Source organism: Chiroxiphia lanceolata, chromosome 19 (genome assembly GCF_009829145.1).
Source record: "Chiroxiphia lanceolata isolate bChiLan1 chromosome 19, bChiLan1.pri, whole genome shotgun sequence".
In the NCBI taxonomy this organism is placed as follows: Eukaryota; Metazoa; Chordata; class Aves; order Passeriformes; family Pipridae; genus Chiroxiphia; species Chiroxiphia lanceolata.
Window position 1 is genome coordinate 5,355,077 of NC_045655.1, and position 24,986 is coordinate 5,380,062.

At 49.3% G+C, this 24,986-nt stretch overlaps 2 protein-coding genes across 2 annotated transcripts; one reads left to right on the forward strand and one right to left on the reverse strand.

The window, feature by feature from the left end:
* Positions 1-1,035: 1,035 nt before the first annotated feature.
* On the reverse strand, positions 1,036-4,254 carry GALR2 (galanin receptor 2). The gene is made up of 2 exons (XM_032706602.1): positions 3,899-4,254; positions 1,036-2,572 (listed from the first exon to the last, which is right to left on the reverse strand). The coding sequence occupies exons 1-2, from the start codon at positions 4,237-4,239 to the stop codon at positions 1,792-1,794; spliced, it is 1,122 nt and encodes a 373-aa protein (XP_032562493.1). The 5' UTR covers positions 4,240-4,254; the 3' UTR covers positions 1,036-1,791.
* A 3,806-nt stretch (positions 4,255-8,060) lies between these two features.
* SRP68 (signal recognition particle 68) lies at positions 8,061-23,067 on the forward strand. Its single transcript, XM_032706805.1, has 16 exons — positions 8,061-8,231; positions 10,200-10,266; positions 10,797-10,910; positions 11,505-11,700; positions 12,455-12,537; positions 12,766-12,875; positions 13,245-13,327; positions 13,560-13,700; positions 16,974-17,072; positions 17,387-17,451; positions 17,759-17,918; positions 18,560-18,654; positions 18,901-19,030; positions 19,448-19,523; positions 20,377-20,429; positions 20,855-23,067. The coding sequence occupies exons 1-16, from the start codon at positions 8,081-8,083 to the stop codon at positions 21,080-21,082; spliced, it is 1,851 nt and encodes a 616-aa protein (XP_032562696.1). The 5' UTR covers positions 8,061-8,080; the 3' UTR covers positions 21,083-23,067.
* Positions 23,068-24,986: the final 1,919 nt, after the last annotated feature.

The following is a 24,986-nucleotide window of genomic DNA, read 5'->3' on the forward strand; positions in this document are numbered from 1 at the left end:
GTGCAGAGGTGATGGGTCAACATCTCCATCCCCAAGGTGAGCTGATAACTGTCCAGGAGAGGGGATTGAACCCCTTGGTGTGTGTGGGATCCATCAGAGCCAGATCCTGCAGCCCTCTGAGCAGAGGTAGATGAGCGCAGGAGGAAGATAAGGCTTTAGCTGTGTTTGTGCAGCTGATCCAGTGTTTTCCCTGGCTGTAAAGGGTTGAGCAGGGAGATAAATCCAGATATAATTAATGGAGCTGTTTATATGCTGCTCTCTGTGACTTATGCTGCAAGCAAGCTGAGACTAAATATCACAGTTATTGATATGAGGCAGTGGCTGATTTATGGCCCTATGCATTGGGGCAGGAAGATCTGGTTATAATAACACTCAGCAGGGGAAAAGAAATTATTTACAGCCAAAAGCTTCTCAGGAAGAAAGGCCAAGCATTGGGGAGGGGTGAAGGAGGGCTGTGTCCTGACCAGACAGCCAGGGAGAACCAGGGTCCTGGACAGAAATAGCCTCCTGCAATGCAGCCCAGTCCTGGAGAGTTCTGCCTTAGAGATTCACAAGAGGGAAATCTGTACAGACAGCTCATCCCAGCTCCTGTGCACTTTCACTGCCACCTCTGGCTGTGCTCTGCCACAGGGTTTTCAAAAGAGTTAATTGATCCTATTCCAGTGATGCTCTTGTGGTACAGAAATGAGGGCTTTCATTTAAGGCCCTCAGCTGCTGGTGGTCACAGGGCTCTGCTCTCACAGAGCCTTTGCAGTGTAATGAGCAGGAGGTTGTGAGTCACACCAGCCTCTCATGGGCAGGTACAGCTGTATGAAGAGGGTGCAGTGACATTCCTGTGCCACAGTGACCCCCCTCCATGGATGTGCTTGGACATAATCCACATCCTCCACCCCTTCCACCCTCAGTTTCCCTCCATCCAGCGGGTCCCACCACCCCTCCAGCCACCCTCCTCTCTTCCCCTGCAGCTGTGGGGTGTCTCAAGGGAGCTGAACACAGGAGGTGAGATGAAGAGGCTTTATTAAGGCTTTCCTGACTGACTGGGGATGACCCCCAGCTCTCACACAGCCCTGGCTGTCCAGTCCCACACCGTGGCTCCAGGGAAGCAGTGCTGCTGCTCTGCTTTGCTCTTCTCCACAATCACCTCACTTTGATGAGAGGCTGAGCCGTACCCGAGCTGTCCAAGGCATTCAAATCTTCCCCCAGTGTGGTCCTGTCCCACTCAGGTTCCCCTCCTGCAGGGCCATGGCTGTGCTCCCTCAGCAAACAGCCTCCCTCCCTTCTGGTCCTTGGTGACCTTCTATGCTTCTCTCCTGGATTTTCCTGAGCTGGGTTTGTGCCCACACAGCTGTGTCCAGAGCTGTCCTGGGATGCAGCTCCTGTACCAGGTCACAAACAAACCAAGACTTCCCAAATATCCCTAAAAGAGCACCCCACTAACTCCAGCCAGATGCTGTGTTGGTTGGAGGGACCAGAGCTTTCAACAACCTCCAGGTGTAGTTGCAACAGAGCATAAGTCTGTCCGTGACAGAGGAACAGGTGATTACACCAGAGTGGATTTGGGGGGGTTGATCTCTACTCTCAGCAGGTCCTTGGTGGAAGCAAATCCTGACCTTGGATCCTTGGTCAGCTGCTTGGCTGAGTTGGTATCAGCAGCATCATCACTGTTATGACATCTGGGTGCACTTGAATGAAAAGAGTCCGACCGGCCACATTTCAACCCAAAACGTAGCCTGTCCCCAGGCCTACCATGCTGCAGGAGCCTGCAAAGCCGTGGGGTGGGAAGAAGCTCTGCTAGCTGACACTGAAGGTGACGAAGGAGCCATCTGCTTTGTGCTGCTGTCCCACCAGCTCCACCTCCCCCCAGGGCTGGGCTGGGACCCTGCAGCGTGCAGCGGAGCGGCCGGGCAGGGCCTCGCTGAGCTGGGTCACCTCGCTGAGCTCTGCCTCCAGCGTGCTGACAGTGTTGGTCACCTGGGCCACGTGCACCCTGTGGGCTGCCTTCTTGTGCAGGAGGCAGCTGAAGATCTTCTTGAAGCCCTTGCGGAAGTGTTTGGAGACCAGGGCATAGACGATGGGATTGACGCAGGAGTTGGCGTAGGAGATGACGTGCGACAGGATGCGGAGCACGTACGTGGAGTGGTTGAGGGGGAAGTACCCGAACCAGACGCAGAGGATGACCAGGTGGTGGGGCAGCCAACAGAGGCAGAACAGCACGGCCACAATGATGATCATCCTGGTGACCTTCCGCTTGGCCTTTTTGGACTCGGACATGTCTTGGAGAGGGTCCACGGACTTCCACAGGTAGCGAATAGTCCGCACGTACGTGAGGCTCAGGATCAGCACCGGGATGATGTAGCTGAAGACGAAGGTGCAGATGTCCATGACCTTGCGCTGGGAGACCTCCCAGATGGGGTGGCACACGGTCAGGTTGGCCAGCTGGAATTCCTGGTAGTAGCTGAGGTAAGGGCCCGAGAAGATGAAGGAAAGCCCCCAGATGAGGCCGATGGCCATGAGGGCATTCCGGGGTGTCCTCAGCTCCCTCGAGTGCAGGGGGTATCGTATGGCCAAATACCTGTGTGGGAAAGGGAGAGGGACACAGCTGCAGTCCTGGGGAGGACACAGAGAGAGCATCTCTGGGAGTAGATTGGAGGAAGGGCACAAGGGATGGATTTGAGCTTTCCAGGGCAATTAGTTACACAACTGATTCCCTGGTGCTTCGCAGGGTCCCTGCACAGCACAGAGTGAGGAAGATCCTCACCCAACCCTGTCCCGTCACCTTTTCTGCTCCCAGCAGTACTTGTGGAGACAAGGGGTATGGCTCCCTTCTATCCCTCTCCCTAATCCAGCAGATCCTCACTTGATCATCACTCTGCCTGGCAGAGCACAAATGATAGCAGCAGTGTGGATACAAAGGCAGGAGCAAGTCCCCAGGATCCCCAGACACAGCATTCCTCACACTGGCACACATGAAAGCACATCACCCCTCTTCAGTTCTGTAATTAGCTGGTTCCCTAATTACACCCAGAACTGGGGGCCTGTGCTACCTCCCTAGCTTGGCACCTCTGTTCCTCCAGCTCAGTGGGACATGGAAGGAGAGGCAGCCCCTGGCCATGTTTTAGCTCCTGGGGATGCTGTCCCAGCACCTGCTGGGATGGCAGGACACATCCAGCCCAGCTCTGGGGCTGCCATGGCTCTTCCCATGGACTGTCCACATCCCATCTTGCAGGTTTCAGGCACAGAGCAGAGCAGCACCAGGAGCTCCCTGCCTCTCACTCACTGCAGGTTCATAACTCATCTGCCCTTGCAGAGTGAGCATGAGGTAAAGCTCAGGCAGGAACAACAGCCTTCCTTGCTAAAAACTACCCTGGAAAAGGGACAACCACTGGAGCAAGGGGACAGCACTGGGACAAAAAGGGGCTTTTTGCTAATGAAAGGGGAGGGTGGGAAGATCAGTGTCTCAGTTCAAATATCCCAGTGGCTTTTTCTCCTCGAGGTTTGTCTGCTTTGCCGGGGGCTATTGGGAGGGTCAGGGCTCTCTCCATGCATCCCAGGGAGAGCCACAACTGCACAGGGACTGAGCTTTGTTTTTCTCGGGTTTTCCATTTCCATTTCAACTGCCAGAGCCCAGTCCTACAGCTTTGGGGTCTGAAATCTTCCTCCAGCTAGGCACTGAGGACAGGGGTCGCAGTCCCAACCCTCTGGTAGACCCCCTCCTTGGTGGTTTTATTTCCTTGTACACATCAACTGGGAAATGCTCCTGGATTCCTCTAGGAGCCCTGGGAGATGGCAGCAATCAGGGTATAACTCCAGGGGTTTCTGTCTCCTCTCTGCCTAGGGGGGATCCAGAGAAAGGGGACCCTCAAGGTGCAGGGAGCCCCCCCCATTCCCTTTCTCCTACCTGTCGAGGGAGACGGTGGCCAGGGTGAAGCTGCTGGCGTACATGGTGAGGTAGATGAAGAAGTGGACAGCCTTGCACATGAAGGGCCCAAACACCCACCCTTCCAGGGTGTAGATGGTGGCTTGGAAGGGGACGCAGAAGAGGATGAAGCAGAGGTCGGCCACCCCCAGGTTGAGGATGAAGAGGTTGGTGGTGTTCTTCACCTGCTCGTTGCGCAGCAGCACGGCCAGGACCAGGCTGTTGCCCACCGTGCCCACGAGGAAGATGACGAGGTACACCAGGGGGATGATCACGGACTCGGGATGCCAGTCCCCCTCAGAGCCTGCCGTGGAGCTGTTCATGGCCGGGAGTGCACGGAGAGGAGATGGATGGGGGGAGAACGCGTGCAGAAGGCACCGGGCAGGCAGAGAGGCTGCGGGAGTGCAGGGGAAAGGGGTGCACGGAGAGGTCAGTGAGGGGTGGATCAGGGACTACACGGGAAAAGGGGTGTACAGAGAGCACCTGGGGAGTGCAGAAGGGATATAGGGGCAAAGGGGGTGCAGGGAGTGCCGTGGGGAGTGCAGCAGGGATGCAAAGGAAAAGGGGGTGCAGGGAGAGGTCGGCAGGGATTCCACGGGGAAGGGGGTGCAGGGAGAGCACGCTGGAGAGCACAGAAGGGATGCACGGGGAAAGGGGGTGCAGGCAGAGTGCGGTGGGGAGCACAGAAGGGATGCAAAGGAGAAGGGGGTGGACGGAGAGGTCAGCGAGGAGCTCACCGCGAACGCGCAGGGAAGGGGTGAAGGGGAAAAGGGGCGCACGGAGAGTGCACGGGAGATGCCCGGGAAAAGGGGTGCAGGGAGAGTCGGAGCGGGGGGATGCAGGGGGGAGCCGGGCGCCCTTCACCTCCTCCGGGATCGACGGGAGCCCGCGGCCGCTCGGTGCGGCTCCGGCGGTGCGGATCCAGCGCTCTCCGTGCGCCGCCGGAGCGGGGGGGCCCCGGGGCGGCTCCGGGGCGGCCGCTCCCGCCCGGCCCCGCACATCGCGCCCCGAGCCCGGGGAGGGGATCCCGGGCCCTCCCGCTGCCCGTAGGGAGCCCTCCCGGACACAGGGGCTCGGGGCGGGGGCGCTTTGCCCCAGTGCGAGGTAAATATCTGTTAGTGATGTTACACCCCGGGCCGGGGCTGGGTGCCCCAAAGGGAGCTGGCACCCAAAGTCTGGAGGTTTTTCCTTATTGCTTCCCCATGCAGCAGTCACTGGGAGAGGGCTTGTTCAACCCCAGGGGCTGCAGGGCTGTTTTTTTTAGGAATGGAGGTTCCTCTCCGACTGCAAATGTGTCCAGCATGCAGCTAAATCCTTGCACCAAAGCACCCGAGGTGAGCCCAGGTTTGCAGGAGAAACCACGTTTCTCCCCAGGGCTGGGGCGTCAGGGTGATTCACTGCAGCGAGAACAGATTTTTGTCAAGTCTTGTCTTCTTTTCCTGCAAAAATTGCTCAGAGCCTTTACAGATGGAAGTCTTGGGACTGGCCGGTGCAATCAGCTCTTCAAGGACTCTTCATGTGGCCCCCAGGCTGCTTTGCTTTGTTCCTATGGAGAGAGAGAAATATTTAATGCATCAATTACTCCTGTATCTGACCCACTCCACAGCTTCCCAGTTCTCTTCACGGACGTTCAGAGCTGAGCCTGCTGGCAGTGCTGGGAGCTCTGGGGACACTCACAGCCCTGTGACATAGCCAGTACAGGGTACAGAGCCCTTTTCACCCTCAGCAGCCCACAAGAAGCCCCACAAAGTCAGCTCCTGTTTGGACAAGGTATATGGGAAAGTGGATAGACCCCTTTGGTGTGAGGATGAGATGCTCCTGACATTTATCTTGCAGGCAATTAGGAGCAGCACAGCGGAGAACTGGCCATCCCACAGGGTTCAAGGAGGTGCTGAGACACAGACTGTAGCTCTGCCTCCCTCTTCTGATCCCAGACTGGCCACATTCCCCTCAGGGAATCACTCCTGGCCTCAACAAGGGCTGAGCCACATCCCCAGCCATGACCATGGAGGTTGCAGGGCCAGCTCGTGGGGAAAGCCCAGCCCCAGGGAGTTTTTACCCTTGGGAAATTGCCCCTCCCAGTTCCAGGGAGGTTTCACCCCATGGGATCTGCCCTGTGTCCTCAGGTACCCACCGCAGGGCACTGGCATTTGGGTGATGACACTGGTAGTGTCTTTGGTCTCCCTTGAGCTGTGGTCAGCTCTCAGATAGGCCAGGTCCACCCTCGTGCTGCAGGGTGAGATTATTAAAAAAAAACAACAAAGGAAAACACCCAGTTTCTTCCTGAACACCAGCACAGCTCACAACCTGCAGCGCTGTACACAAAGATTAGTAGCAGAATCCCTCATCCAAAAACTGCAAAATAAGTTCTTGGCCTGAGACACAGATGGGTTATTTGGGCAGGGGTGCAGCAGGATGGGGATCTGGCCTCCAAATCCCCAAAAGGAAAAGTCACATTATAAGGCTACCAGCCCTCCCAGACTGCAGGTGCAGGCGGCACTGGGAGGGTCTGTGCATGGTGTGAGTGTTTGGAGCTGGTAACCCTCACTGGATTTATCCCTGCGACACCAAAGGCAGCTCAGCCCCGCTGCAAGGCTCTCACCAAGGCTCTGCTCGAGACAGTGCTGCAGGTTTGTGTGGTCCTCCTCTCCCTCTGCCCTGCAGCAGGAATCTACACATCGAGCCAGTGGTTGGCAGCTTTATCCTTCCATTTACAGACTCCAGAGGAGCAGCAAAGTTTTGTGTCAGTGTATGGGGAAGAGACGTGCCCGTGCCACACCTGATGGCTGCTCTGGCATTGGAGTGGGTCCCTTGGGGGGTGAGATGCATGTGGGGCACCTGAAGGTGGGTACTGCCTTTATCAGTCTGAACCACAGAGAGGAGCAGTTGTTCATAAAACAGGCTTTAATTGCCATGTCTGCTTAGTTCAGCATCATCCTGGAGCACAGTTTGGTTTAGAGAGGGAATGGATTCCTGAGAGATGAGATGTGTTGGGAACCTGGAGCAGACAGACACAGCTTAAGAGATTTGCCACAGAAAGCTGCAGCTTGAGGACACGGTTGATTTTTTGTTTTATTTTTTCCCTTTGAGTTTCCTTTCCATGAGAAGAAAGGAGAACTTTGGAACCAGGAACAAGAGATCACAGCTGAGCTCTTGGAAGCAGAGAGGAGCCAAAATTGCTGCTCGCTGTAGTGTGGCAGCAGCAAAGAGCAGCCAGGCAGGTAGAGCCCAGGCTGGCAAAGATAGGCCTGGGCCTGGTGGGAGCAGCTCTGGGAGCAGCTTGTACCACTCACTATTATAACCACTATGTTTGTGTAAATATTTAGGATCAGGTACTCAAAACAGTTTGGGTTTTGTCCCTAATGAGGTATCTCCAAGCTTGGTTCAAATATTTAAAACCCATGTGCAAGAGGACCTGGGTTTAAGTGCTTCCCTCAGGTAGCAGGCGTAAATCCATTTTGATACCTTTAAATAGCTCCAGGGAAGTGCTGCTGGATTTGTGTGTGTTTGGGGCTTTGGTCTCTTTAACTAGGTACACAGCCCAAGGGGGGCAAAGGCAGTGGGAGGGGGGAGATTTTGCGGGCTGATGTGGATCTTCTTTGGGGTGGGTGGGACAGGGTTGGGGGGTGACCCTGGGGGCCAATTTGGGGGTCAGCCCTGGGGTGGGTGAGTGGGACAGGGTTTGGGGGTGACCCTGGGGGCCAATTTGGGGGTCAGTGCCATGGCGTGTGAGTGGGACAGGGTTAAGAATGTGACCCTGGGGGCTGATTTGGGGGTCAGTACCAGGGTGTGTGAGTGGGACAGGGTTGGGGGGGTGACCCTGGGGGCTGATTTGGGGGTCAGTACCAGAGTGTGTGAGTGGGACAGGGTTAAGGATGTGACCCTGGGGGCTAATTTGGGGTCACCCCTGGTGGGGGTGACCCTGGGGTAGAGGAGTCTGACTGGGCTGGGGGGCTCAGACTGGGTGTGACTGAGCGGGACAAGGGCAGGAGGGCCGGGGGTGGATGTACCAAACGCAGGGTGAGCCCCAGCGCCGGGAGCATCCCCGAACCCCCCGATCCCCTCCCTGGATCCCCCCGGCCGGTCCTCCCCGTTCCCGGCGGCCCCCGCGCCGGCCCCTCGCGCCGCTGCCCGGCCCGTGATGCACCGCGGCGCTGGCGCAAGATGGCGGCGGAGCGTCAGGGCGGCGGCGGTGGTGGCCGCGGGGCAGGGGCAGAGGAGAACCGGGACGGCAGGGACAGCAAAGACAACAAGGAGAACGAGCGGCCCGCCGCGCCGCAGCCCGGCGGCCTCGGCGACAGCCTGGGCTTGGAGAGCATCCTGCGTCGCGGCGGAGGGCGGGGGGGAACGTGGCAGGCCCGGCCCCGTGGGCGGCGGGGGGACGTGGCGGCAGCGCGGGGATCGCGGGGCCCGGAGGACGCGGCCCCGCGGGGACGGACGGGGGGCGGAGGGGACTCCGCGGGTCGGGCCCCATGCGGGGGCACCGCGGAGGAGCGGGCGGTGCTGGCCCGGCCGGGCGTGAGGGGTTGGTTTGTGTAAAACGGCCCAGCCCGGCATTCCTGAGGTGTGGATTTGTGCTCTGCCTGTGCGGCTTCTCCTTCCGAACCGCGTGGCAGCTGGAGCCAGCCCCCACGGCGGAGCTCTGTGCTGGGTTGTGTGCTTTAGATAGGAGCAGGTCACCTCTGAGCTGCTGGTTGTAATATTAAAGCTTGAAGCAGTAATGGATAAAAAAAATCTTAACAGGTGCGCTGAGGTGGCAAACCGCCTCTTGCGGGTTTAGTGCTTCCAAATTCTGATGTGGCCTGTAAAGCTCGTGGAGGTTTTGTGAAACTTTGATGTGAAACTAGTCCAGCTGCACAGCTGTGGGAGAGCTGGGGTTTATTTTTCTTCTGGGTCAGAGGAAAACCCAGGTGAAATGAGGTTGCAGTTTTCCACGTGGCATATGGCAGGTGATGTGTGGTCCGTAACTGTGGAGTAAGATGCAGACATGGCAATTGCCCTGCTAATGTTGGGAATATCTAAATCAGTGAAAAAGTACATAATACAGGGCATATGAATTCAGGAAGTAACTGCGCAGGATAAAAGAAAGTCTAAAAAAAATCTTGGGTAGACAGCAAGGACGAGGAGGGCTGTGTTGAGACATTACAGTTTGAATTGTTCGTTCCACAAATACGAAATAACTCAGTGTAGTAACTATTGGTGTGGGTTTCTTAATACTTGAGAGACTTAATTTTAGGTGTAGTTACAAGAAAACATTTTGATAGACATTGACATTTTAAACTTTAAACGTCTGATGGTTTCTTTAGGTATAGTATTAGTGTTTCTTTTCAAGGGGTTGTTGTACAGGCCAGTTTTGGGGTTTGGGTGTTTTTTAAAGGCTTCTTGATAAAGCTTAAAAGGGAAATTTTAGGACATAAATATATATAGCACAGAGATTTCCTGTTTGTGGTGGAGATTGTATTTCACAAAATAATCTGCTTTGTGAATGGTGTGAAAAGCGTCAGCAGATTTACCAGAATATGGTGTATTATTTACTTGGTAGTGTCAGTTAGGCAATAAAGGAACCACAGGATGCACAGAAATTGGCAAATACACTGAAGAGTGCAGAGACTGGATGGGAATGATGGAGTGATGGTATCCCAGGTCACAGGGCAGTGCATTCTGTCACAGACGTTTGTTACAGTCGTGCAGCAAGACTAGAAATATGGTGAAAAACTGAGCAGAAAATCAGCCCTTGAGTTCTTTTGAGGAGGTCCTGTGTTCAGAAAGCTTTTTGTTTGTGGAAGCTGTGTGGGGAAGGCAGCAGTGATTCTGTTCAGGGTGTTTGTGTTCTTTTGGGAGATGGAAGGTTTAAGGGCAGGAAAGCTTCCCTCTCCCTCAGTTTTGCCAACAAAACCATATCACAAGCATGGCTGGGGAGGCTGTGTAGCCAGGCTGAGGCAGTCAGTTGTATGAGCCTGGATGTGTCTGTTGGCACAGCTTATCCCAAAATGAGCTCCAGTGAAGCAACACTCCCGTGGATGTCTGTAGGAGAAGGTGCTTGAGGTTTGTCGGAGTCCTGGCCTTGCTGATGTTCGTGAGCTCTGAAGTGAGCAGCGAAGTCATGAGGTGCTTTAGAACCATCAGTTCCCTCAGCTGTGTGTTTTTAGGAGGTTTTGGGGTGCCCCTCTGTTCACAGCACATTTGTTTAACGGGACCTATAGAGTTCCCTTCCGTTATTTTGGGGTGGAACAAGGAGCTGGTGACAAACTGTGCTGTCCATGTGCCTTAACATGAGTCGCAGTCCTGCAAATCGTGAAGGAGTCACAGCAGCAGCACGGTTTGAGACATGGGGACTTCCAGAGGTACAGGTTAGTACTGGGATTTCCTCCTGTGGCTTGGCTTCTCTTAATTTAAAAAGTACACCCTTTGTAGCAGGCAACAAAACCCATCTGCCAAGTAAATACCCCTGGCAGTTTGTTCCATGTGAGCTGGTCTATGTGTGCTGATCTCTGTTCGCTGCAACATTCTGTGGCTGTGCCATTTAGGAGGGTTCACACAGGCTCTTTTTTCTCCATTGCCCTGAAGAGCTTGTTTGTTAACACCTGTGTGATGTCAGTATTCAATAAACACACATAAACCAATCTGTAATGAGAACATCATTCTGGTTTTTCAAGATCAGGGATTATTATATGTCTTCTTACCTTTCTTATTTTCTATTAATTGCTGTTTTACAGGCAGTGTCTGAGCTACCTCTTACCATATGTCAGACACGGAGTTCTTAGTTGTTAAACATGGCCTGGCACAGCCTTTAGTCCTTTTTTCCCTGTTTGGATAGAGCAGTAAGCAGAAGGAAAGTTGTTCTTTGGCCAAACTGACCGTGGTTGTCTTTTTTTTTTAGGGGTTATTGCTCCCGCAGGCTACGGAGGCTCCGGAAAACTCTCAACTTCAAGATGGGCAACAGGCACAAGTTCACTGGGAAGAAAGTAACTGAGGAGATTCTCTCAGACAACAGGTACAGCATGGAATTGAACACTCAGTGAAGAGTTTCACTTCAATAATTTCTTTTCATGTGGATGTGGTGGAAGAATTCTATACAATATGCTGAGAAACATTTCTTTTCAGAGGTGTGTGTTGTTGATATTAATAAAAGATAAAAGCCAGGGTTTTGGGCTCATTTCCCATCTTTTTATGTCAGGAATGAAAAGGAACACTTGAAACATCTGCTGTCTCTTTTTCTGTGGGAAAAGAACACATTGTGCTGCATTCACCTGAGTTGTTAAGAACATACTGAACCCATTCGAAGAACGACCAAAAATGATAAATTCTTTGTCTTTTCAATGTCTGGGGTGCTATAGAATAGTTGCAAATTCTCTTCCTCAGTGGGATAATTGCATTTCTGAGTGAGAAACACAGCAGAAAGCAGTTAGGAATTATATGACTTTGTGTGCTTAGAATGTTAAGAAACATTCAAGCTGATCAAGCGCGAAACACGATCAAGCTGAACTTCCGTTACCGAGCTTTGCAGATCCCCTGGCGAAGAACTGATGGTGATGTAATTCTCGTTTGGATGCCATTATTTCCTCATTAATCCCCCTGTGCCCTGCAGGTATTTGCTGTTGATCCTGATGGATGCAGAGAGGGCCTGGAGCTATGCCATGCAGCTGAAGCAGGAGGCCAACACGGAGCCCCGCAAACGCTTCCACCTGCTGTCGCGGCTGCGCAAAGCTGTGAAACACGCCGAGGAGCTGGAGAGGCTCTGTGAGAGCAACAGGGTGGATGCCAAGACAAAGCTGGAAGCACAGGTAATCACTGGTACTTTGCTCTTGTTGTACAGCAACCTTTGGATTTGGGGTGAAGAGATAAGAACTGTCTAGCAATGGATACTCAAAAAAAGTAAAAATGGTTGAGGGAGACTTAAGGTGATGCAACACAGCCCAAGAAACTGTGCTTATCTGTTGAGTTATCTTTGTTACATGCCCTGAGATAGCCACCTAGAACACAAGATCTGGAGCTTCAGTTCCTGGAAATTAGAAAGCAACTGTGTTGTGACACCAGTCTCTTTGAACAAGGGGATTTAGTACCATGCTCAGTTACTTAAACTTCCATTTTATAGCATATTGCTGGAAAAAAATGTTTTGTAGCATCAGTGGGCCATGTTGACTGCATAACAAGCAAGAAATATCTTTGCTTTAATCTCTGAGCAGCCCTGTCTAGTGGAAGGTGTCCCTGTCCATGGCAGGGGGCTTGGAGCTAGATGATCTTTAGGGTCTCTTCCAGCAATCAATTCTGTGATTCCATTCCATGATTCTTTGATTCCTTAGAAATGTAGCAGTGAAAAAACTTAGAAAACTGAAACTTAGAAATGTCTCAGGTAAAGAAGAAAAGGTAGGTAGGTGGTAACCTGTCATCCAGATCAGTTGCCTTCTGTGGGAAGACCAAACAAAAAGGGCAGGGCTCAGTCACTCACTGCAGGTGTCGCAGCAGCTTTGTATTAAAGGTTGTAGTAATCAGGCCGTGGATCTTGGGTGAATTCCCTTACCCCTGCTCTGTCTGCAGGCGTACATGGCTTACCTCACCGGGATGCTTCGCTTCGAGCACCAGGAGTGGAAGGCAGCAATGGAGGCTTTCAACAAATGCAAGTGAGTTCCCCCACTTCACCAGCTTCGTTTAGTAAATAGCATTGAACCAGTGGGCTAAGTGTATGTACAGTATGTACAGCAACTCTGAGTTGTTTAGTTAACTGTGCACTTAACCAGGAGGTGCTATGAAGAAACAGCATCCTCCAGAGTAGAGACACAAACTCCTCCCTTGGGATAACACCCACAGAGGGCACATACTGCAGCGTTAATATTTGTTCTTTGCTGTAGGACCATTTATGAAAAACTGGCCAATGCTTTCACAGAAGAACAAGCTGTGCTGTATAACCAGCGTGTGGAAGAGATCTCGCCCAACATCCGATACTGTGCCTATAACATTGGTAAGGGAAGGGGGTGCCTGATCTCCAGCAAAGAGCAAGGCTTGCTCACATGAAAGGGATGGTGATTTAGTTAAATGCTGCTCTAAGTGACATTGCAGCAAAGCTGTAATATTTTGGGCAAATTCTGAACGCCTTCTGGGACAGTTCAGCAGTGGAGAAATAGACTCATTTTGCAACAGCACCTGTGGTTTTGTGTAGAAAGACAAAATAACAGTTTGTGGTGGTTTGCCTATGAAGTCAGAGTGAAATTGCAAGTTTCTCTCCTTTGTCCCCAGACTGCCAGTATAAAATCTATTGATTAGCTGTTGTACATGAAAATAGTTTTTGAGGTGGAATGTAAATGTGATCTGGATTTGTGGATTCTCTCAGGTGACCAATCTGCCATGAATGAGTTGATGCAGATGAGACTGAGGTCTGGTGGCACTGAAGGTCTTCTTGCAGAAAAACTGGAGGTAACTTATCTGCACACTTCAACTTGAAACATTCATTGAGGCTCTGTTGAGCATGAATATTGCTACAGCAAACCATTCAAGAGCCAGAATATAACAGAAGCGAGCAAGCAAGCCTGGGCTCTGTGGGAAGCCAAAAACCCCTTTGATTTCAAAATAGTTAAATGTAACGTGAATTTAAGAAGTCCTGGATCCCTTTAAGTTCAAGCTCATGATGTGAGTCTGTTCTGTGCAGGCTCTGATCACCCAGACTCGAGCAAAGCAGGCAGCCACGATGAGCGAGGTGGAGTGGAGAGGGAGAACTGTTCCAGTGAAAATAGACAAAGTGAGGATCTTCCTGCTGGGCCTGGCTGACAACGAGGCAGCGATCACTCAGGTAACCCAGCACTGGCCTTCTGACCATCCTCTTTCCTACAGAGCAGTGCCTGATACCTGGACTAAAAGCTTTTGAATAATCTATTTTTTTCAAGGGTGGGGTTGGAAGGCTAAAAGTACAAATGGGAATACTGACTGTAACCCAAAGCTGAAGTGTCATTTGGGATAGCTCTCACAGTGTGCTAAGTGGTAGTCTGGGAGATCTGTTCTGAGTATTCCTGCTCTTTGAAACACTGTGCTGCCTTTCAGCAGCAGGATGATGGCCATTATTAGTTTGTCACTTGGGAGTGAAGAGCATTTTTAAGAGCAACTGATTTTGAATTAGTTTTAATTTCTTTAAGCATCTTGCTCAAATGCTCCAATTTCAGGGCAGCTGAAAGAAAAAGGATACATACTAAACACATTATTTTCAGCAACAGAAAGCAATTTGCCAGGTGAAGCAGGTGCTATGAGTTTTATTCCATTCTATTACTGACTTATGGGAAATCCTCAAAAGCTGGAAGAGGATTAATAAATGTGAGGATATAAATCAATCTCACATACAGTGGTTCTGAAACACTTCATAGAATCATAGAATACCCTGAGTTGGAAGGGACCCACAAGGATCATTGAAGTCCAGCTCACTGGAACTTGTAGTGGCACATACTGTGCAGGTTTTTAATACTGTAGTCATGTTTTTCACATGTGGCTTTTTCTTTGGAAATGGTGACCAGATGGTGTATCCTGCTTTTCAGTGGCTGCATACCCACTTGCAGTTTGAAAAGGCAGTGAAAGGATCTTCAGTAACAACTATTAGGACTAAAGATGGGCTTGTTGCAGCATAAAAAACCCTTTTGTCACCAGGAGAATAATGATGATAAATAAAAATGGTAAAATGAAAACCCTACAAAGGGATAAGGCAGGAACAGGGGATAGTGTTAAGGAGAGTGTGAGTAGGATAAACAGGATGTGGCTGGGTAGGAATCATGAGTGTTACCCACTCTTGTCAAAATATTATGAATTGAAGGGTGCTGAATGTGTTTGCTTTTAGGAAGCACATACACATGGCCAGCAGGTGGAAGTGCAGCTCAGAGTTCCTTCCTTTAATTTCCATCCTGCAAGGCTGGCAGTTGGGCTTTTTCAGTGTAGTTGCCCTCTAAAGCAGTGGCAGAACAGTGGGCTGAATTGGTTTTCATCTTGCTTTGTTTTCCTTGGGAGCTGTGACTAAACAGGGGAGTTTTGTGGTTCAGAATCACAGGTAGTTCTGGTGAGAGCTGAGCATGCAGCAGCACTGTTTATATTTCCAGAGGGCTAAAACTTGGAAGCAGTTCTGTAGTTGTGACAGGCAGTCCATCTTCAGCTGAATGCACTGTGGTTCCTGGGATCTTTGGCACCTTTCTGCTCATCTTGACTGAGTTAAAACCCTGACATAACATCAGTGCTCTGCAAGGTTTAATTAGAAGTAAAACCAATCTGTTGTGTATAAAAAGGAAGTTTTTCTCAGCACAGTTACACCGTTGCCTTCAATATCCTATTGGTAATGGGAGAAACAGAACAAATAAGCCAAACTGAAATACAAATTGAAGTTCAAAATTGCTTATGGCAGCCCTTTTGTGGGTTTGAAGGTGTGACTTCGAGGGCCCATTGGCTGTAACCAGGTAGAAGTGAGAAGGCCGCAGGGCAGCATGACAGAAGTGTGCTCCTGCCTGGCATTGCCTCAAGGATTCTGTGCTCATCTCTGGACTGCAGCAAAAAATAACTGTCAGAGGTGTTACACAGTGGTTTAGAACAAATTTAAAAGGAGGATTGAGCACTTCTGGAAGTGGGTTCAGTGGGATCAGTTCCCGTGATGCCCTTTACGATGAACCTGTGCTGTTCTGTCAGGGCACTTGAATCACCAGCTGTAGCACTTGTATCTCAGTTTTGTGATCTGATCTCTCCCAAATCAGAACATATGTGCATTTATGCATAGAATCATCAGCTCAAGGAGTTTTTGCTTCGAAAGGAAAGCCTTTGTTTCATGGCAGGGCCCAGCCCTTTCCCTGTTTGTGCCTGACTGATGATCTGGCCCTGTGTTTTCATTTTTGTGCGTACAGTGAAATTGCTGTGCTGCTCTGGGTGAGGTTGAGAATGCAGTCAGACTCGTCTCTGGTTATTCTCAGGAGTCAGTCCCACCTTAAAAAATTCTTGCAGCAAATCTTAAATTAAAAGCAAAAAAAACCAAACCCAAAAAACCCGCCTTCATCTCAGGATACCCGAGGGTTTGTGAGGGAGTAAAAATAACATTCCTTATTGGGTTTGCAAATGTGGGAAGTGGAGAGGCAGAGTGTAGAGCTCTGTGGAAGATAAACAAGTGAGCCTGTTTTTAGACAGTTTTTTATTCATTTGGACAATTGCAAATTTGTTGCAACAAATTTGTTGCTCATTTTATGCTGTTACTTGGAAGTGGTATAACACAGTGCTGGTGCTCTTTAATCTTCTTCAGTTACTAAGGTTGAGGTTTGTTTTTGGGCAGTTTTACTGTATCAGTAAGTCTTGCAGTCCCCACCTGGTTACCAAATGAAGTTGAGTTTGGGAGCTTGTTTAATTAGGTACATGATATGCCAGTAAATTAGGCAGAGATCAGGCTTCAACTTGTTTTTTTAAAGTTGTTTTCAAGTTCTGGTGTTGGGGCAGAAGGCCAAAAGCTGCTTCACTTTTTTGACAAAACCTGTGGCGACAGCAGAAAAGCACTCGGTCACTCCTGCTGCTAAAATACAGGGTTACTGTAAAAAATGCGTCAAACCAGCAAGTTGTTGCCACAGTGAGCATTGCTGGAGTGGGAGTGGAGAAAAGATAATCATCTACATGTTCTTACCACATGAGAAAAATTAAATCAGCATAACAAGAGCCGTCTGCATTGGTAGTTTGCCCGTTTGGTGCTGCTCAGCTCTTCAGTTGCTGGGCCTTTCCCACAGTGCAGTCCGGCCTCAGCTGCTCTGGGAGCAGTGCAGGTGCCATCCAGGAAGGGAAGGGAGTTGCTGGGAAGGAAGGTAGCTTCTGCAGGGATGAGGCCATGAGCTGTGTGTGCTAGGCCTTCAGTGCTGCTGAATCCTCAGCACTGACCACATTCCCCATGGTTTCTGGCAGTTTGCTCCCAGGAATGTGTTGCAGACAGGCACAGGTTGGGGTTCTAAATACCCATGAATGTTAAAGCCATAATTTGGGAAAAGCTTTGTTTACTCTCCCCAGTTAATTGGTGCATCATACAAAAATTTCTAATTTCTAAGCTGTCTTGAATCTCCTTTGCTCTTAGGCAGAAAATGAGGAGACAAAGGAGCGTTTGTTTGAGTCTTTACTCAGTGAGTGCAGAGATGCCATTCAGGCAGTCCGGGAAGAATTGAAACCAGACCAGGTAAGCAGCAAACATCAGCTTCTGTTTCCAACAACACAGTATTTCTTTGGGGCTGATTTGTTAGTGTTAAACTTGCTTAACAGTAAAAAAGGGATGAGGTTTCTTTAATAAAGAGCTGCATAAGAGTTACCTTTGAACTTATTCTCTTCAGAACTGAACTGAGGAAGTAGCAGTGTAGAAGCCCTCTCTGTTTTGCCTGAAAGTCTGTTACAGCTTCTATGGTTTACCCAAACCTTGAGTTGCTTCTGTATTTTTCTTCCCTTGTCTGCCAGTTTTAAGTAAATCATGCAGTGTTTTGTCTCCAATGTCCACAGAAACAGCGAGAGCACTCTCTGGAAAATGATTCTGGGAAGGTGTCCAACATCCAGTACTTACACAGGTAATAGGCAAACGTTGCTGTGTGCTGGCGTGAAGCAGTCGTGTTCTTATGTCAGGATTTTACTTTTGTTTGATTTTTGTTTTATGGGGATTTTGTTCTGGGCCTCTCTCATCTCGAAGGATGACTGTACAGATAAGGATCTGATCCGTGCAGCTTCGAAAACATTTCCCTCAGGACTCTCAAGTTGACCTTCCCTGTGTTTTTCCCCCACTAGTACCAGCTCAGACTGGGGGAGGAAGGCGTTTTTCGGAACAAAGAGTAACGTTTGAGTAAGTCTCTGATGGTGTTTTCTCTGTTTTCTTGGTAGTTACCTGACCTACATCAAGCTCTCCACGGCCATCAAGCGCAACGAGAGCATGGCCAAGTCCCTGCAGAAGGCCCTGCTGCAGCAGCAGCGCTCGGACGAGGACGGCAAGCGCACGCCCCGGCCACAGGACCTCATCCGCCTCTACGACATCATTCTGCAGGTAATTCTTTGTCCTTTGGCACAAAAACCTAATGGGGAATAGACAGCAGTGCAGTTGAACTGCCTGTGAAGTCTGAAGTACCTACCTTGGAGATGCTCAACATTTACATGAAACACAAAAAACCCCTTCTAGTTGTGAGCAGAACTTGCTGCTGGAATGGGTGTCCTTGGTTGTGCACTTTAACACAGTTTTAAAATAGTCTTTCTGACTCTTTTATGCAGCACCCTCAGAGCTGCCTTAATTTCTGCTGGCCAGGGAAAGTAGCAGCTAAAAATACTTGTTCTTCATAAGCAGTTTTTCAGTTTCTCCCATCATTTTTCTATTAACTGTGGGAGCCTGTGGCTGAAGCAGTTGTGAATGGGAAAGGGAAATGCCTTATGAAAGAATTAGTTCATGTGAAATCTAAGGAGTCTTTGTCCTAATTCCTGTTTGTGTCAGGAAATCTGTCCTGAGGGCAACTTGCACAAGTTTCAATGAGAGTCCTTCACAAGGTTAGAAAACTGATAATTAGAAAACTGGATGGAAAGTATTTCCATGGGAGTGTACTGTTGACTTGTCAGAAGGGGCAGCTTTCTCCTACTGCAGCAGATTCCAGAGGAAAACAGTGCCTGCATTTGTTATTCTGACTCTCCTTTGCACAGAACCTTGTGGAACTGACGCAACTTCCTGGCCTAGAGGAGGACAAGAACTTCCAAAAAGAGATTGGATTGAAGACACTCGTGTACAAAGCTTACAGGTGACTGAGAAACAGCCAGGTTTTCTTTAGCACACATGACGTCCTCAAAGGTTGTAACTCCAAAGCTCTATGTGCTGTACAGGCCTTTGATGCAGTTCCCTCTGCCCTTTTGTGAAATGGAGACTGGATGCTGAGGGGAAACCGGCCAGTGCTACTTAAGGATATCTATCCCCTGTTACCAGTCCTTTGAGTTGGCAAAAGGTGTGGATAACAAACATGTCAGGAATCCACTCTTTACTGCTGCAGGTGTTTCTTCATTGCCCAGTCCTACGTCCTGGTAAAGAAGTGGAGTGAAGCTCTCGTGTTATATGAGAGGGTGCTGAAATACGCCCGGGAAGTTCAGTCAGGAGCTGGAGCTCATAGGAACAGCTTGAAGGTAGGAACCCAGTCCTGTGTGTAGAAGGGAGCTGAAGTTTATGAAGAAGCTCTGTCCCAGTATTTATTGTTAATTATGTGCCAGGCCATTACAATTCAAGACTGATCTTTAAGTAGGGAGAGGAGTAATACTCATTATAGCAGAGACTTTCTAGTGATGTGGGAACTCTTCAACAGGCCCTCGCCTTGGAGGAGCGGCAGACTTCCTGTAACAACTCCACAACAATTTACCACTTTTCCTTACCTGTGCATTTTTTCCTATACAACTTCTGTAGTACCTGAAGCATGACACTGTAGCTTTTCACCTTCTGGGAAAGCTTGTCAGCAGTAGGAATTAGTTTTTGTCAGGTTTTCCCTTTGCTCTGACTCTTAGACTGGCACATTTCAGGCTCTTAAATGATTTTCTTTAATGCCCTAGGAGCTGCCTGATGTTCAGGATCTGATCACTCAAGTTAATGCAGAGAAATACTCCTTGCAAGCAGCAGCTATATTAGGTGAGTAATATACTACAGACTATACTACAGCTCTGCTCTAATGTATCTTGAATAATGCCCCTGCAGCTATTTCATTCCTTTTATTTCATTTCTGAAGTTCCAAATGTTTTTCCACTTCACTCTGATTCATGCAGGCTCTGGAAAACTAATTTTCCCCCCCAGTTGTAGCTGCCTCTAGCTGTGTGTAATGCAGGCAGGCAGTGACTGCACACTTGGCATCTTGCTCCCTGCCCAGGGATGTGAAAACCCTTCATGGGGATGTGCACCCTTTTTAGAAACCTGCACAGAACAGTTTAGTGTTTAATTTTTTTTTTTTGCTGCACACAGTATGTCCTTACACATCCCAGTTTTGCCTGGGTGGGAGAGCTACTGAGAAGTGCTGGGGAGAGCAGTGATGTTCTGCCCTTTGTCAGTGTCAGTCTGGTCAGTGGAACTTTTGGGAACTGAGTGAACTCTGCGATTTCTTGGGCCGCTGTTTTTGCTGTGCCTGCTGCTGGAAACCCAGGATAAGGAATGGGTTGCCTGGTCTCTTATTGCTTTAATATTGCTTTAACAGACCCTCCGGGGCTGTTCTCATCATCTGCTGCTTTGTGCTTAACTCAAAGTCTCTGCTGCTTTTCGGAAATTCCCATGACAATGTGAAGGAGCAGCTCACCACCACTGCAGAGCTGTGTTGGCCATAGCTGAGTGTTTGTGCTCCTCTTAGTCTAGAAAGCAAGTTGATTCTACTGAAAATAGTCTTGCAGAGAGCAAGGATCATAGCTGAGCTTAGAGGCAGCTGGTTCCTGAGACAATCCTACTTTACACTGGGGTCAAGCCTGTTATTCTTACCACTTCTTCTTCAATTTTGCAGATGCAAATGATCCTCATGAGTCTGAGTCTCCATCTCAGGTCAAGGATGGCAAGGTAAGAGCTGAGAGCTCAGGCAGATTCCAGTAGTGCTCTTAAAGAACATCACTTTTAACCTGTTTACCTGAGTGACTCTCACAACTCAAGAAATGTCACACTGGTCAGGATTTGGTCGTGACTGGTTTATTTGGGAGATTTTATTAGGCTTGTTTTCCTTCTGCACGTGCAGAAGGTCCCTGGCACAGTGGGGTTCCTTGGCCAGGAGCTGGGCAGCTGCTTGCAGCTTCTAGGGTGGCCTTTTTCTTTATTTAGCTTTCTCCCTGCACGTGGGAAGGTTTTCCAGAGATCCTTTGACAGGGCCCAAGATGCCACACAAGGGAACTTTGGCTTCTTCTGTCTCAGTTGCTGCTCAGTCCTCTTTGCTTGTTAGACACATCAGCTTTGATGTGTCTAATTTGTGTTTCTGCCTCCTTCTCTTTCAGCCACTCTCAGAACGGTTTGAGACTTTCTGCCTGGATCCTTCTCTTGTCAGCAAGCAAGTCAACCTCGTGCACTTCCCACCAGGATTCCAGCCCATTCCATGCAAACCCTTGTTCTTTGACCTGGCCCTTAATCATGTTGCTTTCCCACCTCTGGAGGACAAGGTGGAGCAGAAGGCCAAGAGTGGCCTCACAGGATATATAAAGGGCATTTTTGGATTCAAAAGTTAACCAGGACCCCCAGAGAAACAGAGGTTTTATTCTGTATTGAAGGAAAAGCTCCAAGAGGTTCTAGGACACCAATACCTGCACCTGAAACCAACAGAGGGAAGTTTTACCACCTTCTCTCCTGTGTCCTGTGTGTATGTCTGTGCACTCACATTCTCTCCCAGTGTATTAAAGACAAGCAATTATTCAGAAACAAACACACACTATAAATAGCTGAAAATAATCTGGAGCACAGAGAAATTCCATTTTGGTTGGAGAAGTTCTGTGACCAGTGGCCTGTTCAGGGCCAGTACACATCTACTTAGCATGGACCAGGGCATAGGTATAATTTGACTCTTCCCTCTGCCCCATTATTTGACACTATAATTTGGTATTTTGGTCTAGAAATTGGGGTGTGATGGGGAAACAGAGGTAAAAGTACATGAGAACTAAACCAGCAAGGTGAGGCTCCCACATGATGGCTATGGAACAGTAGCCAAGGGGGCTACTTCTCCTTCCCTTTTGAATCCCAGAAGTCTCTGTATTTTTTAAAAATGTAACAGAACTGATAAAATAGAGCTTCTTTCCTTATTGATAAGGATGGCAGATACGAAATGTTAATGGTTACCCCAGCTGTGGTGGGTGAATTTGTACTCTGGGCCAATAGCATCCTTCTTTATTCATGCACACCTTTTGTTAAATACCTGATACAGTATAGAACCTATTCCTACAAGGATTTTCCTGGGAAACTAGCTTCATGGGTGGCTTTGGAAATAGCTACTTGCTCTTCATGGGAAGTTGGGTCTCTCATTGTTCATTTTGTCTCTGATCTAAACCTTGCCTGAAAACAAGATGATCTTTTTCTGGAGTTCATTTGTTGCTTTGTTCTTCATCCTTGGTCAGTAGCTACGCCTGAAATGAGGGATAAGGAACAGGAGACCAGGAGGTTTGTGAGTGATAAATCATCTCTGTCGTGCCAGACAGCTTTTTTTATAAAGCACCCAGGTGCCATGGTGACAGGCACTTTGAAAATGCAGATAATTTCGTAATTGTGATGAACTAAACAGGAAAAAACCCCACAGCCCATGGGCAGAACTGTTCCTAAATAAAGTATTTGGAAGTTTCCACCAGCACTGTGTGGGTTTTCACTCAGCCTGTGGCTGGAAGGTGAGGCAGCAGCTTGTTCTGCCTGAACTCCTGCACTCAGTTGTCTGGACTTTGTGTTGTTTCTCCATTTTTAGGCATTAGGGTCGGAAACAGAAGAACTGTTTTAAATGGTCGAATTTTTCCATGGAAATTTTCCATGCAAGGTGCTTGTGAGATGAATGGGGGTAATTAACAATTCCCATTATTTTAATACAAATGTTTACCTTTTCTGTTCCAAGTTGATTTGATTTGTGAGTTCTCAAAGTACAGAAGGATTCCGTGCTCAGAGAGAGGTAAGACGACGAGGAGGAGGAGGAACTTCTTGTTTGTGTTTAATTTTTGCAACGTGGAAACAAAATGGAAATTTCTGGTATTATAGCTAATTCCCTTTGTGTCTGGATGCCAGGGGAATTTTACAGGAGAAAGGGAAAGTGTAGAGCTGAAAGAAACATAAAGGACTTTTTTCATCAGATTGCAATTTCTAGAAAACATGTCCCTCTAAAGCCTGTTTCCTTTTAGGCAAGGAAAGGCCAGGGAATAACCAGCACAGGCATCACCTGCTCTGTTTCAGGGTATCTCCTCCTGTGTAAATCCACCTGAGCTGCTCTTTCCCTCTCAACTTTTGTATCAGATCGCTGAGAGCTCCTGTTTGGTTTGCACACCGAACTCCTGCTTTCCTACCACGGATCCCTGTGGTGCCTGGATTGACTCCGGGAAAACTTGTACTGCGGCCACTTTCTAGATCGTTACTGTTACAAAAACCGAAGAGCAATTTGGCCTCTTTATGCCAAACATCTTTTGACAAGTAACTGATTAGTTGGAGGCAGATAAGAAATTTGAAAACAATAAAGTTTTATTCCTGACCTCCGAGGCGTGGAGTTTGTGTTGAGAACACTGAGCACTCTTTGCCTCCCAAGCACTCAAGAGGATCACAGTCCTGGGGCTACTGAACCCCTGGAGAGTGGCCACTTAGCTCTGGAGGAGGATCTTCTCCCCCAAGGCTCAGATAACACCACTCAGAGGTAACTTGGCTTGTTTGTTTTGGTGTAGTGTTAACGGAAAGCGAGTAGAATGGGATTTGTTAGGAGTGGTGTGGCTTAAATCATGTGGGAGGCACAAGGAAAAAACTTCAAAATGTAAAAAAGGAAAAAAAAAAATCGTTATTTAAGTCACCTGTATAAGGCAGACCAGACTCAAAGAATATTGAGGATTTTAGCCCTGCAGTGGAGTTGGGATGGTGAAGGTGAGGCTGAGGCAGGTGAAGTGGCTGATGTGCTGTGCAGAACAAACCGATTTCCTTGGACCTGCCTCGAGTGTGTTGTGCCTGGAACAGCCAGGGCAAGGTGCAGAGCACTGGCTTTTGAGGCTTGGAAACCTTCCTGGCAAACCTGCTTCCTTATTGTGCTGCTCTTTGATCACTGTTTGTTTAAAGTGTTTGCTCTCTTTCCATGAATTAATTGGCAACTAGGCCACATGATTGCCCTCAAAACAGGAGACTCCAGCAGAATGGTCAAGAGGATTGCTTTCAATCAAGTTTTCCTATGGAGTATCTTTGGGATTAGCACTGGAATTTTAATTACAGGCCGAGCTAGCCATGCCTGGTACCATTGCATCTATTAAAATAGAAATGAGAGGTACATTGTGGCCCTTGGTCCCACCTTCAGAGACAGACCTGTGTCCTGGACAGTGTTCACTTCAGGTTGTGCATTCCAAGGGGTCTGGTGACAGTGGATGGTTCTTGAGGGACTGATGGAACACAGAAGTGATGAGCATGAGGCAAAATGGGCAATTAGGGAGAACTGGCACATGGGATTGTAACAGTCTGGCCTGGGAGCTCCACAGTAACAGTGTCTGCCTCCTTTAAAACAAGAAGTTGGGTGTATTTTAAACTGAAGGATTGTGTTAGAATTGTTGCTGCCTAATCCAAGCCCACTTCCCGGGTGGGCATTGCCAGGGGCTTTTGTGGTTGTGTCTGTTGAGCAGCAGGTTGTAGGTTCAGCTGGCAGGGCTACAGTTCCCTAAGTTTAGTTGTGGGAAGTTCCTGTCCAACTGCAGTGGGAGTAGAACTCGTTCTTGGGAGAAGATGCACCTGCTGAGAGATGTCTGTGCTCCCACATAGCCCTGTTGGCACAGGGACCCTGTGGGGTTCAGCCGGAGTGTAAATGGGGTTTGCTCACTTGAGGAGTGATTTGATGTGATACTGACTCTCTACGGCTGCTCCTTTGTTTCTTCAGGTGGGATTGCTGTTTTCAAACAAGAACAGCTGGAGGTCGGCTTTCCTGCCGAAGAAAAGCCCTTTCTGCTCCGGGGAGGAGGAACGTGTGGTGGGTGCCCCCAGTGCATAAAGGAAAGCTCCAAGAGGAAAGATGTAGTAGAAAAAGCAGACAGTGATCCCAGCAGCCGCTCAGCAGAGCTGGGCTGTGTGCTCCGAGCTGTCCCGGGGCTGGGGCAGGAGCAGCAGCAGCTCTCCCGGCTGCGCTGCCTTCCCTCCCTCCCCTGCTCCGGGTTGAGGAAGTGTTGGGGCTGCAGCTGCCTGTTCAGCCCAGCTCGAAACCGGGGTCGCTGGTCGAGTCCCTGTTCTTCCTGGGACCTGCCCCTCCAGCCCTGGCACTCGCAGGGTTTGATGTGGGGTGACTCCACCGGGAGCTGATCCCGCAGCGGTTCCGAGGGACGCGCCTACAGCCAAGGTTTGTGCAGGGCTCTGGCGTCTCGGGCTCACCCAAACCGTGCCGAGGGTGAGCAGGTTTGAGAAATGCAGCCCCTCCCTGACCCTCTCCCTTTG

Bases quoted from the DNA above. Each gene is read 5' to 3' on its own strand.
- GALR2 (XM_032706602.1), bottom strand. From the start codon at position 4,239: ATGAACAGCTCCACGGCAGGCTCTGAGGGGGACTGGCATCCCGAGTCC. The intron at 2,573-3,898 runs GTAGGAGAAAGG...TTTCCCACACAG, and splicing joins GCCACCGTCTCCCTCGACAG to GTATTTGGCCATACGATACC.
- SRP68 (XM_032706805.1), top strand. From the start codon at position 8,081: ATGGCGGCGGAGCGTCAGGGCGGCGGCGGTGGTGGCCGCGGGGCAGGG. The intron at 12,876-13,244 runs GTAAGGGAAGGG...GGATTCTCTCAG, and splicing joins ATACTGTGCCTATAACATTG to GTGACCAATCTGCCATGAAT. The intron at 17,452-17,758 runs GTAATAGGCAAA...TTTTCTTGGTAG, and splicing joins AACATCCAGTACTTACACAG to TTACCTGACCTACATCAAGC.